The sequence below is a fragment of the Pinus tabuliformis genome, chromosome 4_1 (genome assembly GCF_031772625.1).
Source record: "Pinus tabuliformis cultivar Carrire ecotype Pingquan chromosome 4_1, CPIR1, whole genome shotgun sequence".
NCBI lineage: Eukaryota > Viridiplantae > Streptophyta > Pinopsida > Pinales > Pinaceae > Pinus > Pinus tabuliformis.
Window position 1 is genome coordinate 209,650,132 of NC_142303.1, and position 18,194 is coordinate 209,668,325.

General features: G+C 37.3%; 1 protein-coding gene across 2 annotated transcripts in view; it reads left to right on the plus strand.

Annotated features, from left to right (window-relative positions):
• PLDP1 (phospholipase D P1) overlaps positions 1-18,194 on the plus strand; it is a 349,866-nt gene that overhangs the window by 37,344 nt on the left and 294,328 nt on the right. For both annotated transcript variants that reach the window (XM_089419470.1, XM_089419468.1), the window contains exons 2-5: positions 3,916-4,017; positions 4,497-4,627; positions 5,540-5,681; positions 7,991-8,164. In XM_089419470.1, the coding sequence (XP_089275596.1) occupies positions 3,916-4,017; positions 4,497-4,627; positions 5,540-5,681; positions 7,991-8,164 (549 nt within the window). The remainder of the gene's footprint in view (positions 1-3,915; positions 4,018-4,496; positions 4,628-5,539; positions 5,682-7,990; positions 8,165-18,194) is intronic.

The window sequence follows — 18,194 nt, forward strand, 5'->3', positions numbered from 1 at the left end:
TACTTATTCATTCTAACAGTCCCTTGCTCAATGGAAACTTGACAACTTCTCTTGTGATTGCATTCCTCTTGCTTGGGCTTGTCCTCACCAAGCTCTGATACCATGTTAATTTTAGTTAACATGTTCTTTGCTTATTAGGACAATTACTTCAATGTTACATATTAGTCCATTTATTGATCCATTTCATTTCCATGAGCAATCACATAAATCATTATCACATTGACAGTAACTGAAGAAAGAACATAAACGATAAATGTAGAAGAGAAGCTAAGACAAGAGAACACAAGAATATAGCTCAAGCCAGTGCAAAACCCTAAGATGGGGAAAAGCCTTGATCAATTCTTCTTATTATTAATATCAAATGTTCAACAGAGAGAGAGAGACAATACAATAATTCAAATTTAAAATTGACTTGCCAGTTTGAAGATCCAATATCACTGCCCTTGGATAAATAGATGACCCAATCAAAATTGCAATTCTGGATCAGTCAAATTGTGCCCTCTTAATCTGGTGTCATATTGCTGTACAAGCTTGGTCTGGTTAGGGCTACTTACAGTCCATCAAGGAGCTACTACAGATTGTCCAATCTGGACAACCATCCAACTAGCATCCAAAACTAGTCAAATACATCATATCTGCACATACCTTATGATCACAAGTGCTGGAGTATACTGCTGTTGCTCCTGGTTAGGGCCTGTGGCACACTGCTACAACCCTCACAAACTTACTCAAACAACCTTCTACAACAATGACCTCCCTTCAAGACAATCTGTTTGCTTTCTGCTACAAGTCTGGGCTTAATCCAGCCTCCAAACAATCCTCCACTCCAACCTGCCTTCACCAAAATAGGTCTTCACCTACCTGGGCTGTTGCTTTCCCTCTCGGCCCCTTGTTAAGCTAGATTAGTCCTGCGACTTGCTTGAGAAAGACTCCCTGTAGCTGCGGCCCATCTAGGAGAGAGTTTCCACACCATACAATCACACCCAAACACTTCAACTCTTCCCTTATGCCTGCGGTCAGCCTCTGTGATTACTCGGACTTGCAACTTAAGATAGATATGCCCAAAACAACCCTTTCTTCCATGCCTTTTCCTCCAACCAACTTCATTGCCTCAAAGATGTATTATCACATGAATGGATGCACAAGGATGTGTCTAACGAGGTTGGAGGTCACCTCTATTTATACAAATCATTGAGGGTCAAGAGACATGTTGCTTGGGCTTCATGAGCCTACATGAAGGTGTGCACTATGGCCGACCTTGACAATTTGGATATGTGTGGGCTTCACTTCAAAAACATAATTTTCTTTGTCCAAATTTAGTGATCTTTAGGTCGATTTTGGTCCTTTCGAAAAGAGGAATTTAATGCAATAATTATCTCCATCAAATCAGTTGTCCAAAGTGGAATTTGGCCCTAGTTTCCAATTTTAACAGTAAGACACAAGTCAAAAGACCTTGCTCGCTACATTTTCAGCACCATTTTGTAATGACATTATCTAGAATGAATCACCCTCCAACAAATTCTGTCCGCTTCATGCATATAATATTATGTAAGATATTCTTGATGTGTAAAGAATCAAGATAAAACCTCGCCAATTTTTTTAAGATGCATTCAAGAGTGTAATTTGGGTCTAGCTAGGATTTGGTTTAGCTTCTCTGAGCTTAGGAATGAACTGGTTTATTCATTTATTTATATAGGCCATGAACAATCGTTTTGTATAGCTTCTTTGTAAATTTGGAGTAGGTTCGAGAAGACAAAATCCTACATGTCTTAGCATAAAAAATTGTTTAATGTTGACGACCTATCTTCCACCATGTCCTTTAGAGTAGTTTTCAACTCTTTTAAAGTTAGCAATTTCTCACACATTCTTTCATGCCTCTAGTGTCAATGAGGGGACCACATCAAGACAAGTTGGGTGTCCACCTTATTTCCTTCTCGAGGTGTGAGATTGAAGAACCATCTTGTAATGGGTTACAAACTCCTTGTTAATACCCTCTTGGTTGGTAACATAAATGGAGTTTTTTGAAGTATCCACTAAATCACATTTTAGGAAAGTCCAAAACAAACCATGAACACAATCTTTGTTGTTTCCAAGAGGGAAACATATATGTGGTGGATCTAGATCTAGATATTGGATCCTCAATTTGTAGATTTGGTAACATAGTTGTACCCTCAAATCTTGTCATACATATTCAGGGTGCATTTATATTTGGATCTGGGATCATCAACAGGTGGATTTGGTAACATAGTTGTACCCTCAAATGTTGTCTTGGATCCTCAATAGGTGGATTTGGTAACATAGTTGTACCCTCAAATGTTGTCTTGGATACTCAATAGGTGGATTTGGTAACATAATTGTGGGATATTTAGAGTATGCAACAAATCAAAACATTATTGAAGTTGCTAATCTTATCTATACACTTCTTTCTTCTTCCAATTTGACAAGTTGAGATATTTAATGACTATAGTTGGCGTTTTCTAATCATCATTGTACCATGCTATTGGCTTCTTGTTCACAAAACTCCTCTTCTTACACAATCAACTAAAGTGTCTTTTGATATATAGTGAACATACACTATAGATTTTTTAACTTCCTTATTCTAGAATCTAAACAAATTGTTTGTTTGAATTGATGGTTTTTTTAATGGTTATTCTCAATGTTCCACCAAGTTTTCGGGATGGGGGCGTGTGGGAACGAGGAGGCACATAGGGGGGATGTGTGGGAGCACCCTGAAAATTTAGGGTAATTCAGGGGGACGAAGGGGAATAGTAGATATTAAAGTCTGAACAATGGAATAGTAAATTGAAATTACTCAAACTCAAAATAGTAAAAAATGACGAGTCAAAGACTTGGTCTAAGGTCATCAATATTTAGAGTCAAGACTAAAAAATTAAAGCTAAAAGTAAACAATGAGGAATGAACCAATGTTATCAAAAGTTAAAACCGGATTGGTGATCGAATCGGTCTACCCCAAAATTGGGAATTGGGAAAAAATAGACCAGAAAACCTATCAACCAAAAAATACTTAAATATTCAAATTTCGAAAAATTATGTAAATATTCAAAAAACATAAACCAAAAAATACATAAATATTCAAATTTTGAAAAAAATATATGTAAATATTCATGTGCATCCGCATGAATCCCAACCATTATACACAAATATGCAAAGTTTCTCATATATATAGCAAGGGTGCATATAGCCAAAATAACACCATGTGCAGTCCATATTTGTGAAAACAATTGCTATGGATGGCAATTGCTAGATAGATCAGATAGCTTGCTTTGCAGGTTAAAGGCTTGTTTCTGAGAAAAAATGTGTGTCAAATTTCACATGTCTTTTGACACTGGATATTTTATTAACTTCTTAAAGGGAATCTATCAATGAGAATTGCAAGAAAGCTCATATATATAGATATATATATTATTTTTCTTTTCAAGGAAAAAATTTTGAGCATTGGGTACCGCCTGGGGAAGAAAGTCAGCCTCCCTCTCAGCTCGAAGGCAAGAGAGAGGTTGCTGGTACTAGGCCAGCCCTCAGTATAGACTCACATAAGAGCGCACCAAGTTACTCTATTCCAGAGCGTAAACATGTCAACATACGAGAGTTGAATCTGGGCGGAGAGGATAACAACTGTTCTGCCCAACCACCCAGGCTAAACTCAATTCACACACACACACATATATATAAACTTTTCAGCATCAGATAAATAGATGTTTTATATACTATTCAGCATCTATTTTTGGAACTTATATTCGATTCTTTACATTGGATGATTAGATTTAATATTCTGATCAATGATAATTTTATATATCGAGATTCCATATGCTCTTGGTCGTTTATTTTATTTCTTTGGTTTTAGAAAATTGAAACTGAGCTCATTTTGACACTAACATCTTATATTTTGGTTTCCAGTTCAAATGGCGGCTTGTAAAGAAAGCTTCACAAGTTTTCTATTTGCATTTTGCTCTCAAGAAACGGGCAATTATTGAGGAGCTGCATGAGAAGCAGGAGCAGGCAAGTCTTATTGTTTGTGCTATTTTGAGGAAGAGATTGTCAGTTCCTAGAGAGTACATTTCCTTTAAGGAGCAGTGAGGTTAATTTATGTGTTTGTGAGGATTACAAAGAAAAAAAGGAACTAGTTACATTAATGCGCATGAGTGACTGAGATTGATAAATGTGACTTGCGATTTACAACATACAGAATGAAAGCGAAGGGACGCTTAGGCATCTCTGATGTAATCTAAGCATATAGCCCATCTAAAACAAAATAGTGTTCCCTATTAAACTTGTTGAATTCTTTGGTTTTGACCTGTGATGCCTGGTTTAAAGGTGGGATTGAAATGGCATTATGCCTGTTTTTTTTTGGGTTATTCTTTCTCTTTTATTATTATTATTTTTCTTTATATAATGTTGTATGCTATTGTTTAAACTTTCATAGCTTACGGCTCATTTAGTTTTTAGCTGAATGACTTAAACCTTCCTCCTCAGTGCAGGTTAAAGAGTGGCTCCAGAGTATCGGTATTGGAGAGCACACAGCTGGAGTAGAGGAAGGGCACGATGAAGATGAACATGATGAAGAACTGGTATCCTCATACCAAGAGGAAACCCATCCAAGTAAAAGCAGGTGCTTTAGCTTCTATTCTTACTGAATATCAAGCTATTTGTTTGACTTTCAATCCTGCTGTTGTTCCAGCTTGATTTATGACACCTTTCTCGAATTTGAAGCATTTATTAGTGTTTACATTCTGTGCACATCTGCTTTGGAATTGACCAACTATGTTAGCTAAGAAGTCGAGGCGTACTTCTTGAAAGCAGATGATATAAAGTTCCCTAAGAGTTAATGTTCTAGATATTATCTAGCTGTTAAATGTTGGAAGAAAAATAATCTTAGTTTTGAACTTTATGTGGTCATAACTATAAGTGAGGTTTCCTGTCTTTTAAAGCATGGAAGAGAGCATGCACATCACTCTAACATGGAGATTGCAAAACCACTTCCATCCTTTTTTCAAATTCTCATCCATGGTAAGAGGGGAAGGTTTACATGAAGCCACCTTTGGCACTATCTGCCTAACCAAAGCACTCAATTAAAACAAGATGAGTGCTACTGGAAACTGTCAACTCCTAGAAGTCTTTGGATTTATTTGTATTGTAAAATTTTACTTAGACTACCACTACGGTGTATATCTATATTTCAGTTAAATCCTCTTTTACTTTGTTTTCTCCAGTATGGATATGTTTTTCTGTTGTCAAAGAGTCTGAATATTAGAGTCTTTTTTAATGGAATTTGCGGCTTGCAATTTATGCTACTTGTTTACACCATGGGACATGAGGGGAGGGTTGTCAACTTTTACTTGGCTTGTTTTGTTTCTATGCCCCATTTTTTTTTGTTCCATCCTCCGTTTATGTTACATGGGCATATTGTGTTTAATTGCCACCTAAGTTGATCGTTTTGTGCGTGAAATCTTGCTTCTTTCTTGCTGCTTTCGCAGACTTTCAACGCTGCATGGAGGTGACAGATTGGCACTTTTTGGCACAGAGATGTTCCCTCCATTGCAGCATTGCCTGTCATTCGTCCAGCAATAGGACGCTTACAACACATATCTGATGGAGCTAAGTCCGCAATGCAAGGGTACCTGAATCACTTTCTCGACAATCTAGATATTGTGAATTCTAAGGAAGTAAGTTCAGCACATTTCCCTCCTCTTTCACTGAACAAGAGTTTATTTACTTTAATTTTCTTTTAAAATTGAGTAAATAATTAGTTCAAATTAATAGAGATAAATGTTTAGAGTTCCTATGGGCACGTCAACTGTATTTTTTCAAGGGTCCCTTTTGTACTTTTGCAGAGGTTCTCACATCAATAAAAATAATTGAATGCTTTTTTTAGATTGGAGTCCCTTGAAGCCTCAAATGCCATCCCTTGTAAACAAGTGGACTTGTGATAAATCTTCTCTACCTACTCAAGCATGTTGTTTGTAAAGTATCAGCCTCCAAATTGAGATAAAGTCAATGTAGCATCTTGAATGGAGAATGTGCATAGTATCATTGATAAGAAAGTATTAGGTGCTGTTACCCCTTATGTAGCATGAGGATTACATGTGTGATTTGGAAGATGATTGCTTCATGAGGATGGCCGTTTGGTTCCTTGAGTACTTTGGATTGCCGTGGCTTGGTTCTGTCTTCATGGTTGTGTGTCTTTGGTTGATGGATCAGTATATTAGAGGATAGTTGATGGTGTTGCTTGTTACTTCATGTGACTTATATCGGTATCATGGTGTTGTTATTCTTAATATATTGCTCATCATGTCTAGATGGTATTACCCCTTGCACATGTGTATGATGCCTACCTAGTGATTGATCGTAACATGACATGAATCTAGTGTATAGGAATTTTATGGTGGTTGCTTGGTAGTTGATGGCCTAGCAGATAAGTTCCCTAGCACATGGTTATATATTGTATGGATTAATGTCATAAGGAGGTGGGGTGCTTAGCGCTGATCTCTTTTCACACAGTTTTAGCATGGTTAATAATGTCTTGAATGTGTTTTACATAGTGGGGATGCCTCCTAGTGTGAGTGTCCTAGGAGATCTTGGTGTATTTCATGCTTGTTTCACATTGTAATGACCCTTGTTGTTGCCCTAGATGGAGCACTCACTTCATGCAAACATGTGGAGGATGATTGCGATGTCTTAATGATTGTTTGACCTCCTTTTGACCTCATTGTTGACTTGCATATTGACCTCTTTCGACATGATTCCAACAGTTGGAGGCTTCCTAGTGTGAGCACCAACTTATGGGGCTACTTTTCACACTTGATATGTTCATCACGATGCTTGAGGTTTGATTAGGTGAAGCCCACTCCTTATGGCACTTGTACACTTGATATTTTGTGGATGTTTTGCTTGGTTGATGGTGCATGTCGCTTCTCTTCATGACATTGATTATTATCTTTCACATGGATCTATGGCATTATTGATAGTTTTGACCCTCCAACACATGGGTATGACCGCTGGTATCTACTTTAAGGAGTGGTTACACCTTGGAGACCACACATTAGATTTTTTATGGTTATCTTGATGGGATATCTTTTCTTTTGGAGCCACATGTATGGAGCATGCGTTCCACAATTTTCATGGTATTTGATGAAATGAGCTAGCCTTGGAGGCCACCTGCATGGTTTTAGTTGGTTACATAATACATTGAACATTTATGGAGATATTCTTGTGGAGGGACCTCTCTCATAGTGGTTTGAGGAGGACACTGGATTTTTACATGGGTACTTTGGTTGATGTGTGCTAGCCTATTTGGTAAATATCTTTTGGCATTGTGCTCCAATCGCTGCTAGATCAATGTCATTAGGCTCAGAGTGGCTGCAGCATTTGTGGAAAGAGGTTATATTAAAGAATCCGATAAATATTAAGGGGTCGTAACAGTCTTATTATCCTCTTATCTGAGTGTGAAATTATTCTAGGTGGTAGGTAAAAGTTCCTTATACAAGTAGCCTAGTGATAGGGAAATTCATTTCTTCTAGTTTAACTGTTTATGTACTTAATTATCTCTCTTTCACTTTGCTTGTTTTTCCTGTTCTTTATCTATTTTAATCCAGATCCTTCTTGATTCCCATCGCAGATATCTAACACCTATCTGATCTAGGTCAATGGCTGGATGTGCAGCAGATATGGATGTATATGGATCCGTACCATATCTGACTGATATCCTTACAAGATCTGGATCACATCTGTATCAAATAGAATGGCAGTGGGGGCCAGGGGGATATGTACCCGGTGCCTTAGCATAATTCTTTAAAACTAATTCCAATGCATATATGCTTCTAAATATTTTTCTGATGGGTGTTCAGGAAGGTGTGGTTTTGCACTAGGAAGAGCTTGTATTATTTTTTAAATTTGTTCCATTAAAATGTTTGCATTGCAAAATTATTAGATGATACTCTTATGTATAATTTAAAGAGGAATATTTGGATTTCAGGTTTGCAAGTTCTTAGAGGTTTCCAAACTTTCTTTTATGCCGGAGTATGGGCCTAAGTTTAAAGAGGAGTTTGTCATGGTTAGGCATCTTCCAAAGATCCACACGGAAGAGGAGTCAACAAAATGTAACAATTGCTGGTGGCTCTGCTGTTGTTGCAATGAAAACTGGCAGAAGGTTTGCCCTTTCTCTAAATTTTTGAATTGCCTAGTTTTATCTCTATTCCAAGGAGTGTATGTGAATCTATGTTTAATTAATTCGGAAGTTTAGAAAGATATGATATGAATATAAACTGCTGGATTTTCTGGTAGCAGTTATTGGAAATACGTTGGTTGGGATGGGTAAATCTTTAATTTGTGTTAAAAGAGGGAGACAGGTATTCCCTTTCCTGTATGTATGAGTGTTAATTATGACAACCTCTATGGTCAATTTTTCGTTTCTTCTTGCTTTATCCCAATCTTATCCTTCAATGCATCTTTTTCTTTTGTGCTATTAAGTAAATACCATGAACCTCTATTTAGTGTCTTTCAATAAGATAAGATAATTTTATTAATGTCCAATGAATGACCATAAATAGGTCAATGGGACTGAAGGATAAAACCAGTACGAGTACAATCTGGGAGTGCAAACACAACTCCTAGAAAATGCCAAAGCTATTAAGTAAATACTGTGAACCTCCATTTAGTGTCTTTCAATCTCTCTTTTTAATGCAAGTCTGAGATCATGTTAAAACTTGAGTTTTATTCAGTCCTTGAAGATTTTCTCTTTTAGTTCAAAATTATTCAATTTGGAGATGCAACATGCTTCATGTGTGTTGTCCATTCTGAAAATGCCTAGCCATCAAAGCTTTTATTTTTTGTTAAATATGGGGTCTGTTCTGGAAACCCTAAACTTTTGAAGCTTTCTTTTGGGGTTAAAGATGAGAATGCTTACAGAAATAGCCTCTTTTAAGGTGTTTTTTGTGCTTGATTTTGTTGCGAATATTGTCTTTCTAAGAAATCCTTTTACAGTTCCTTCGTTGTGATTTACATAATCAACACTCTGGTGGTTTTGAAATTTTTGCCTTTGCTGAACCTGACTTGAGCTCTGGTTTGAAAGGACTGATTTGAACTTCTGTTTTTTAAAAAGAAAGAAAGAAAGAAAACACAACTTTGTTGAACAATTTTCAACACTTTCACAGCTTTGCCTTCAGAAATTTCTTTTCTTCGATATATCTGTCTTCATAGCATAATCAAATAGGTGTGCACCATAAAGGTGTATATTTTTTTAACAATTTATGTAGGTCACATCATCAGATTGTTTATGCTATCTAAAGCTTCAATACTGGAATAGATGAACTCAGCGATTCAGCAAAGACATATTTTATTATTAATAAATAGATAGATGATGAAACAGTTTGTGGGAGGGCCCTGGCTTTATACTGCCTTGGGTGCCTCTTGGTGAATGATATGGCTCTTTGCCTAATAAACTATTAATTACAATTAACTAATTTTTTTTATATAACATTGCCTTCCTCCCAAAAAAATGCTTTGTCCTCAAAGTATATGTAATGATGGATGTTGATGAAATGCCTCAGTCTCCCAAGAAGCTTCTTCTTCTGGTAAGTCCTTCCACTTGATCAAGTATTCCTTGATTACACAAGATCAGAGCTTCTTTTCCCTAGTGGATATCATACCTTCTGGCTCTAAAATGACCCTTCCTTCATCATCCAAGGATGGAAGCATTTTTTGTGTTGATTGATGGTCACCAAGTGCCCTTTTAAGGCAGGATACATGGAAGACGTTGTGAACACGACTTTTATCTGGAAGGCTTAAACTATATGCAACTTCGCTGATCTTTTTGTTGATCTGGTATGGTCCATAGAACTTTGGTGCCAATTTATATTTTCCTTTTTGTTTCAAGGACAACTGTTTGTATGGTTGGAACTTGACAAATACCCATTCTCCAACTTCAAATTCTCTCTCAGTTTTGTTTTGGTCAGCAGCTTCAACTTGTTGCTTCATACAGTTTCTTGCATTATTTAAATTTTCCTTTAGGGTTTGGACGATTTTTTGGGTTTCTTCTAGTTGGTTTTTAACAGTTGGTAGATTTGTCTGGACGGTGGCTAGATCCTTCTATCACAGAGGTTCGTACCCATACAAAGCTTGGAATGGAGTCATTTTTGTTGACGTATGGTAAATGGAATTGTACCACCATTCAGCGAGATGCAACCACTGAACCCACTTATTTTGTTTTTTTGTAGCGTAACAACGTAGGTAAGCTTCCAAACATTTATTGACAACCTCCGTTTGTCCATTTGTTTGAGGGTGGTAAGTGAAACTCATATTTAGGTAGGTTCCTATATGGTTGAACAATTCCTTCCTGAAATTACCCTTAAATTTGGCATCTCTATCACTTACAATGACTTTCAGAAACCTGTGTAATTTATAAATATTATTGCAAAATATCTCAGCGATTTGTATAGCTGAGTCTGATTTCTTCATTGCAATAAAGTGAGCATATTTGGTGAGTTTGTCGACTACTGCGAAAATCTTATCCTTGCCATCGGATACAAGTAACCCTTCAATAAAGTCCATTGATATTTCTTCCCATTTTTGATTCGGAATGTTTAAGGGGTGAAGTAATCTAGGTGTCATAATATTTTCACTTTTATTTCTTTGACATTTGTCACATTCTGCTACATATTTCTGAATATCGTGACACATCCCCTTCCAAAAGAATGATTGACGTGCATTTTAGTAAGTTTTAAAGAATCCTACATGTCCAGCTGATAGTGATTCATGTGACTCCTTGAGTATCTTGGATTTAAACTTGGAGTTTGAATTCAGATAGATTCTTCCTCTGTACCATAGAATATCGTTCTTCCATTCAAATTTTGAGTTGTTTGGAAGGTTATTGATTATCGCAGTTATTTCTAGGTCCTTGGCATACTCACTTCGAATCTCATTAAGCCATTGAAGAACAATAACCGAGACTACAAGTAATGTTGGTTCTTCGTCCTTCCTAGACAGAGCATCTGCTACTACATTGTCTTTTCCCTTTTTATGTAATATCTCCATGTCAATGGCGGCAATTTTTTCAATCCATTTTTGTTGTTCTTCGGAAAGTGTTTTTTATTGGAGGAGGTGTTGGAGACTGTTACGGTCTGTTCGAATGGAGAACTTACTTCCCAAAAGATATTGTCTCCACTTGCCCAGTGCGTGCATAATAACGAGCATTTCCTTGTTGTATGTGGATTTAAGATGTTTTTGTTTATTGAGCTTCCTGCTTTCAAAAGCTATTAGATGCCCCTTTTGCATTAACACTGCACCTATACGAAAACTAGAAGCCTCACACTTAATGATAAATGGTTTAGAGAAATATGTAGTTGCCAATACCGGGGCATTAGACACAACTTCTTTCAATTCTTCAAAACACCTTCCTGCTTCCTCATTCCATTGAAATGAATTCTTTAAAAGGTTTGTTAGAGGTGCAGTTATATGTGCATAGTTTTTAATAAATCTTCGGGAATATCCAGTGAATCCTAAGAAACCTCTTAGCTTGGATATATTAAATGGCTTGGTCCATTTCTTTGTAGCCTTGATTTTCAAGGAATTTAGACTTCTGTGATCCATAACGTTTGTTTAGAAATTTTTTTGGCGAAATCACATAATTGATCATTTGTCGACGCGTTTCGAACCAACTAGTGTGGTTCATCGTCAGGACAAGTTGAAGATACAGATCCAGTATAGCGAGTTAAATAGTCCAAGCAGAGACTCCAACGGCTAAAAAGACTAACGGCTATTTTTCAACTTAAGGACCCAGTCAAACCCCCTTTAACTAAATTAATATTAATATTCTTTATAATTATTATTATACTTCTAGAGCTAAGTAAACTGGGCAAAAATTAACCAGATCAGAGGATATTAAACTATTTAGATATTTAATGTATAATTATATATAATAATATTTTTCAATACCTAATATAATACTATATTTAATATTTAGTTTTTAAATTATTTATATAAATTATTAGAAAACTATAATTTTTACTAAAAATTGAATTAGATCAAGGTTACTCATCAAAACTAAACCATTTATTTATTTAAAATATTAACTATATATATATATATATATAAACATATAAGTATATATATAAATTAATATATTACCATACCTAACATTCTAATAATATTATATTTAATGTTTAAATATATATATATATATATATATATATATATATGTTTTTAATTATATATATAAATATATCAAGTTTAGGGAGGCCCTGGAGATTGAAAAAAGGCCAAATAATCTTAATAGGGATGATGGCTGGAAGATCAGCAGCTGCTGGGTCCCAGCCCTATCTTCCTAGCCTCCGCGGTCCCTTCTTGGTATGGTCTCAGTGTTTCTGGTTTCCTTTCCTTAAGAATTGTTTCCTCTGTGTTTGTGGTTTATTTGCTTGCTTTTCTCTTGATTTGATTTGTTCTTCTTTTAATTATCGCCCTTATGGTCTTGATTTAGTCCCCTCTTTTTCCCTTTATATTCGAAGATTATTAAATTTGGCAACCTGGGAATATTTAGCATAATATATGATTAAGAATAATTGAACTATCCTTAGATTGTAAGGTAATTACTTAACTTTTTATTAGCTTTATATTTTTAACATCCTTATGCTATAAATACGTGTATAATTAAAATATGCATTTTTCTTAACTAATCAATATTACTTTTCATTTATTCATTTGATTAATTTTGATTTTTTGTTAGTTCTAAGTTAATTGAACTAACCTTAAGAGATAGTGTAAGATAATAATTTTTTTTTTTATATAATTATATAGGTTTGGCTGATAATTGATATAGATTGATATAATATTTTAATATCTAAACCTTAAATAAAAATTTATTAGAATGATTAGTTATTAAAGAATTTTAAATTGATATATTTATATATATAATTAAAAACATATATATATATATATATTTAAACATTAAATATAATATTATTAGAATGTTAGGTATGGTAATATATTAATTTATATATATACTTATATGTTTATATATATATATATATAATTAATATTTTAAATAAATAAATGGTTTAGTTTTGATGAGTAACCTTGATCTAATTCAATTTTTAGTAAAAATTATAGTTTTCTAATAATTTATATAAATAATTTAAAAACTAAATATTAAATATAGTATTATATTAGGTATTGAAAAATATTATTATATATAATTATATATTAAATATATAAATAGTTTAATATCCTCTGATCTGGTTAATTTTTGCCCAGTTTACTTAGTTCTAGAAGTATAATAATAATTATAAAGAATATTAATATTAATTTAGTTAAAGGGGGTTTGACTGGGTCCTTAAGTTGAAAAATAGCCGTTAGTCTTTTTAGCCGTTGGAGTCTCTGCTTGGACTATTTAACTCGCTATACTGGATCTGTATCTTCAACTTGTCCTGACGATGAACCACACTAGTTGGTTCGAAACGCGTCGACAAATGATCAATTATGTGATTTCGCCAAATTTTTTTCTAAACAAGCCTTGATTTTATTATGGTCCACTTTTACTCGTTCATGGGATATTATGCGTTCGATAAAATTCTACTTCTTCCTTCCCAAAGGTGCATTTGGATTTCTTGGCGTAGAATTGATGCTCTTCCAGTAGTGTAAGAACTTTATCCAGATGTTGTATGTGCTCCTTCCAAGTTTTACTGTAAATTAAAATATCATCAAAGAATACTAATACACACTTCCTAAGATATGGACGAAATAAATCGTTCATAGTGGCTTGGAATGTTGCTAGTGCATTGGTTAACCCAAAGGGCATTACTTTAAATTCGTAGTGACCTTTGTGTGTTCGGAACACAGTTTTTGGTATGTCTTCCAACCTGATTATGATTTGGTAATAGCCTGACTCTAAGTCCAATTTTGAGAAGTATTTTGCGCCATGTAGTTCATCCAACATTTCATCGATAAAGGGAATTAGGAATTTGTTTTTAATCGTTATTTTGTTTAATCCTCTATAATCAATGCATAGCCTGAACGATCCATCCTTCTTCCTTACTAATACAACTGGAGCAACATACAAACTCTTACTTTTTGAGATGATCCCACATTTTAAAAGGTCTTGGATTAATCTCTCAATTTCAGTCTTTTGGTGATGCGGATATCGATATGATTTGATGTTGACGGGGTCTGATCCTGCTTTGACTTCTATTGTATGCTTGATTTCCTTGTTAGGAGGCATTTTCATGGGCAGGTCTTGGAATACTTTTTCGTGCTTCTAAATTAGCTCTTGTACTTCTGGTGACTCTTCGCTGATCACTTTTGCAGATAACATTTCTATTTGGTGACATTGTACTACATAGGTTGGTGCTCATTTTCGAATCATTTTCATCATTTGGGATGACGTCACGATTTGATTTTTTGGTGCTTGGAATCCGTATAACTTGTACCTTTGCCCTTCCCATTTAAAGCTTATAAACTGCTTTTGATGGGTTTGTAACCATTGGATACCTAAGACCACATCTACTCTTCCTAATGGAACATTGTAGAATGAAGATTCGAAATTAAAGTCTTGAATCTGCAATTTGACCTTATGGCATTTCCCTACCTTTTCAATCTTCTTACCGTTGGCTACCATCACCTTCATGTTTGATCCAGGTGGATGTTGGTGGCCACCCACCAACCCATTTGGACCCCCACAACTGTCTCTTTCAGTCTTTTCAGTTTCCTAAATTGTAGCACAGTTTACTATTTTTAGCAGTTTTTCAGGTCCTGAACTTCCGGAGCCGTTTTGAGGCCCTAAACGACGTTTTTTTGGGAATCTGGGGCAACATGGGTTCATGGACCGATGTTGCCTCCCAAAGTGGTAGTACTCGGATAGATCTTTCTAACGAGCTATCGTACGCGTCAAACGAAGATCGTATGCCAAAGTTACGACCCCGGGAAATTGATGTACCAATTTACCCAAACGGGGCCCACAATTTGGCGTTTCATCTTCTAGGACTAGGTTTTGGAATGTGAAGGGTTTTCCATTGTTTCTCAACAATAAATAGGCCTTCGAGCCTCATTGTAATACAGTTCGGAACAGTTCGGAGGCATGTAGCCGCACATCTCTTCTCAGAGATAAGCTACCATCGCCCTAGCTGGTTTATTTCCATTTCTGGTTGTAGGCATATTTCAGTATTTTCCATTAATGAAATGAAGCATTATTTCCGCTGCATCTCTGTGTTTATGGTTATTGCATCTCTGTATTTGTGGTTATCTCTGTAATCTATTGCGTTCCTGTTTAAATCCGGATCAGTGGTATCAGAGCGGTTTGCTTTTTCTCTGTTTTTCTTTGCATGTCCCCAACGAGGTCGGGATATAAGGAGTTAGGGCTTGAACTGGTCGAACCTTTGCAAGACCAGCCTCGCAAATCCCGATGACCTCCCATGGCGGATGAGAAGAAAGACGAGGGGGCAGGAGATCCTATCAAAATCTTGCTCGAAGAGGCGCTCGAGCGGCAAAGGAACGCGATGATGGATAGCTTTGCGCAGATCCTTCAGCGGCTACCCAGAGGCGACGCATCGGCTTCCAACAGCGACTCTGGAAATGCCACACCCTTCAAGGTACAAGTTAATTTTGAAATCCCCATCTTCGAGGGTCAAATAGATGCAGATGCCGTAGATAAATGGTTAAATCTGCTAGATGGGTATTTTTCTGTTCACGAATTTTCAAGTCGGGAAAAGATTGTTTTTGCTCTTCTCAAAGCAGCCCCCCACGTCAAGGACTGGTGGGAAACCTACTGCGAGCAGAAGGATGAAAGTACAGGCTCACTATTTTCAGCCGCACCCACTTGGAATGAATTTCGGGATGCCATCAAGGAGCAGTACTACCCTGTCGGAAGCTATGAGGACAAATACATCAAATGGACCACACTGCGGCAGGGACGAGACCAAGGTGTGCCAGAGTTCACAAATATTTTTCATACCCTTCGCACACAGTTGGGTATCAAAGATTCTGAGCTGCATCTGGTACTCAAATACCGTGGCTGCCTACACAGATACATCCAGGAAGAGATGGTGTTCTTGAACATCTCCTCACTCGGCACAGCGTACCGATACGCTGTCAAAATCGAGCAAAAGTTCAAACAGAAGAAGCGAGACTTTGGATCTGCAAATCCGAAGCCCAAAGGACAAAGCCAAGGCGGGGTGACCCAAGACAACCCGTTGAAGCCACAAGAAAAGAACAACACCACGAAGCCGAAGAAGGACACAGGAAAGTGGTGTGAGTTCCACAAGAGTCCCACTCATAACACAAGTGAGTGTCGGACCAAGCAGTCGTTGGTGGCCGAGTTGAAGGCTTCCGAATCAGATGCATGTTCTGACCCTGAGCCAGAACCCGACAAGGGTAATGGCAAAGGGAAGCAGATCATTGATGCAGATCCCAGTGCCACTGTTGCCACCGCCAAGATCAAGAAAAATGAGCCCGAAGATCCAGAGGAGGGGGAGCGTCTTTTCCACTCACAGATGTGGGTGAAGGGTTCACCGCTGCGATTCATTGTCGACAGTGGTAGCCAAAAGAACCTGGTTTCAGCAGAGGTCGTGAAGCGGTTGGGCCTACCGACTACACCACACCCACAGCCGTACAGTATCGGGTGGCTTCATGAAGGACGAGATCTCAAAGTTCGTCAGCAGTGCCGCCTTCCCTATAGCATCAAGCCCTTCACAGACGAGGTATTGTGTGATGTTACACCTCTGGATGTTTGTGATGTATTATTAGGCCAACCATACTTGTGGAGGCGACATGCTGTGTATGAGTCAAGGCCTCGTGCTGTCATTATTTCTTTGAATGATTCATTATACAGGATACCAGAGGTAGCCCCACCTACCGCCACATCTTTGATCACTACCAAAAAAGGCAGCAAGCTCATATCACAGACCAGGAAATTCATCTGTCTGGTTCACTCCCAAAATAAGGGGAAGATCGTTGCTACATCCATGACCCCTGCAAAGGGTTCCTCCATGCAGCAGCAGCAGCAAAGAGATACGGTCATGACAAAACACAGGAACAACTTCTCCTCACCCACATGGGTACCACACAAGTTTCAGGTGGGCAACAAAGTCTGGTTGCATCGACAGAAAGAACGCCTTACCAGAACCCATCAGAAGCTCAGATCACTCCGACATGGTCCTTACAGCAGTACCAAGGCTATGGGGAACAATGCTTTGGAGCACATCATTCCTCCATTCTTTCGCCTGCACCAAATGTTCAATGTGGACCATCGGCGACCATGCTTCCCACCATCACTGGACACATCAGAGATTGCAGGACAAGTTCAACAGATGGAGGAACTCAACGCAATGGGGACCATTGCTTCCTAAGGGGGGAGGAATGATCCAGGTGGATGTTGGTGGCCACCCACCAACCCATTTGGACCCCCACAACTGTCTCTTTCAGTCTTTTCAGTTTCCTAAATTGTAGCACAGTTTACTATTTTTAGCAGTTTTTCGGGTCCTGAACTTCCGGAGCCGTTTTGAGGCCCTAAACGACGTTTTTTTTGGGAATCTGGGGCAACATGGGTCCATGGACCCATGTTGCCTCCCAAAGTGGTAGTACTCGGATAGATCTTTCTAACGAGCTATCGTACGCGTCAAACGGAGATCGTATGCCAAAGTTACGACCCCGGGAAATTGATGTACCAATTTACCCAAACGGGGCCCACAATTTGGCGTTTCATCTTCTAGGGCTAGGTTTTGGAATGTGAAGGGTTTTCCATTGTTTCTCAACAATAAATAGGCCTTCGAGCCTCATTGTAATACAGTTCGGAACAGTTCGGAGGCATGTAGCCGCACATCTCTTCTCATAGATAAGCTACCATCGCCCTAGCTGGTTTATTTCCATTTCTGGTTGTAGGCATATTTCAGTATTTTCCATTAATGAAATGAAGCATTATTTCCGCTGCATCTCTGTGTTTATGGTTATTGCATCTCTGTATTTGTGGTTATCTCTGTAATCTATTGCGTTCCTGTTTAAATCCGGATCAATGTTGGGCATGGGAAATGTGAAAATGTTGAGTCTTTTTGCCATGGTTGAGTCTAAAAATTGTGGGTGATACCGGTGTTGATGAGAACCATTACGTTGTCCTTCTTGATATGTCCTTTTAATTTTAAAGTCTGGGGTTGTGATATACATGTCATAGTCGATAATGACACTTGCTGAATGCTTTCATC